Source organism: Sapajus apella, unplaced genomic scaffold (genome assembly GCF_009761245.1).
Source record: "Sapajus apella isolate SASKATOON/1434 unplaced genomic scaffold, GSC_monkey_1.0 scaffold23, whole genome shotgun sequence".
Classification (NCBI taxonomy): domain Eukaryota; kingdom Metazoa; phylum Chordata; class Mammalia; order Primates; family Cebidae; genus Sapajus; species Sapajus apella.
Window position 1 is genome coordinate 13,286,192 of NW_022436963.1, and position 1,029 is coordinate 13,287,220.

At 42.4% G+C, this 1,029-nt stretch overlaps 1 protein-coding gene across 3 annotated transcripts in view; it reads left to right on the forward strand.

The window, feature by feature from the left end:
* Nucleotides 1-1,029, forward strand: part of PTPRG (protein tyrosine phosphatase receptor type G) — a 764,493-nt gene that overhangs the window by 449,024 nt on the left and 314,440 nt on the right. For all 3 annotated transcript variants that reach the window (XM_032289599.1, XM_032289601.1, XM_032289600.1), the window contains exon 3: nucleotides 648-827. In XM_032289599.1, the coding sequence (XP_032145490.1) occupies nucleotides 648-827 (180 nt within the window). The remainder of the gene's footprint in view (nucleotides 1-647; nucleotides 828-1,029) is intronic.

A 1,029-nucleotide genomic window follows, 5' to 3' on the forward strand; every position in this document is an offset into this window, starting at 1 on the left:
CTCAGCCTCCCGAGTAGCTGGGACTACAGGCGAGCGCCACCATGCCCAGCTAATTTTTGTATTTTTAGTAGAGACGGGGTTTCACCATGTTGACCAGGATGGTCTCGATCTCTTGACCTCGTGATCCACCCGCCTCGGCCTCCCAAAGTGCTGGGTTTACAGGCTTGAGTCACCGCGCCCGGCCTCTTGTGTTGCTTTTAAGTTTTTTTTCCTTTTTCATGTTTACAGGCTTTTGTGGGCTAAGAAGAAAATTGTATTTAGGATCCTGCTCACAATAGCAAAACATGCTAACTTGATGAAGATGCCTTTTGTGAATAAATGGTCTGCTTATTTTAGGAAACATTTAAAAATTGTCAGAAATATGAACAACCCTGACAGTCCTTCCACACAACTCTCTTAATCTGATTGAAGATAAAGTTAGTAAATATTTGATTGTAAATCAAGAAGCAAAACTAACTTAAGTAACATATCTTTTCTGAAACCTTCTTGCCACCTCAAGCAAATGGCTTTGCTTCGTAGTTTTCAGTACGTTCCGCTCTTTGGACTGGGGACACGTTGAGAGATGTAATGCCCAGCTTCCTAAGATTTATTCATTTCATCCCTGACCTTTGAACCATGAGGATTGAAGAGTTGTTTTCTTTCAACAGGTGCCTATGGTCCTGATCACTGGGTCACGTCTAGTGTCAGCTGTGGGGGTCATCACCAGTCTCCTATTGACATTTTAGACCAGCATGCACGTGTTGGGGAAGAATATCAAGAACTGCAACTTGATGGCTTCGACAATGAGTCTTCTAACAAAACCTGGATGAAAAACACAGGGAAAACAGGTAGACAATGGCTTCTTTACTTGTGCCCAGAGCAACATGAAATATTTTTGGTTGTCTCTGGTGTTTACCTTAAACCATGACTTGCCTGTTAAATAGTGCACATTGCTGTGTAGGGAGCTTAATCAATCAGTCCTTAGTTTGAGAACAAGCTATGTGACTGGGTAAAGCACTCTGTGGCTAATCACTCTGTGGCTTCATTTTT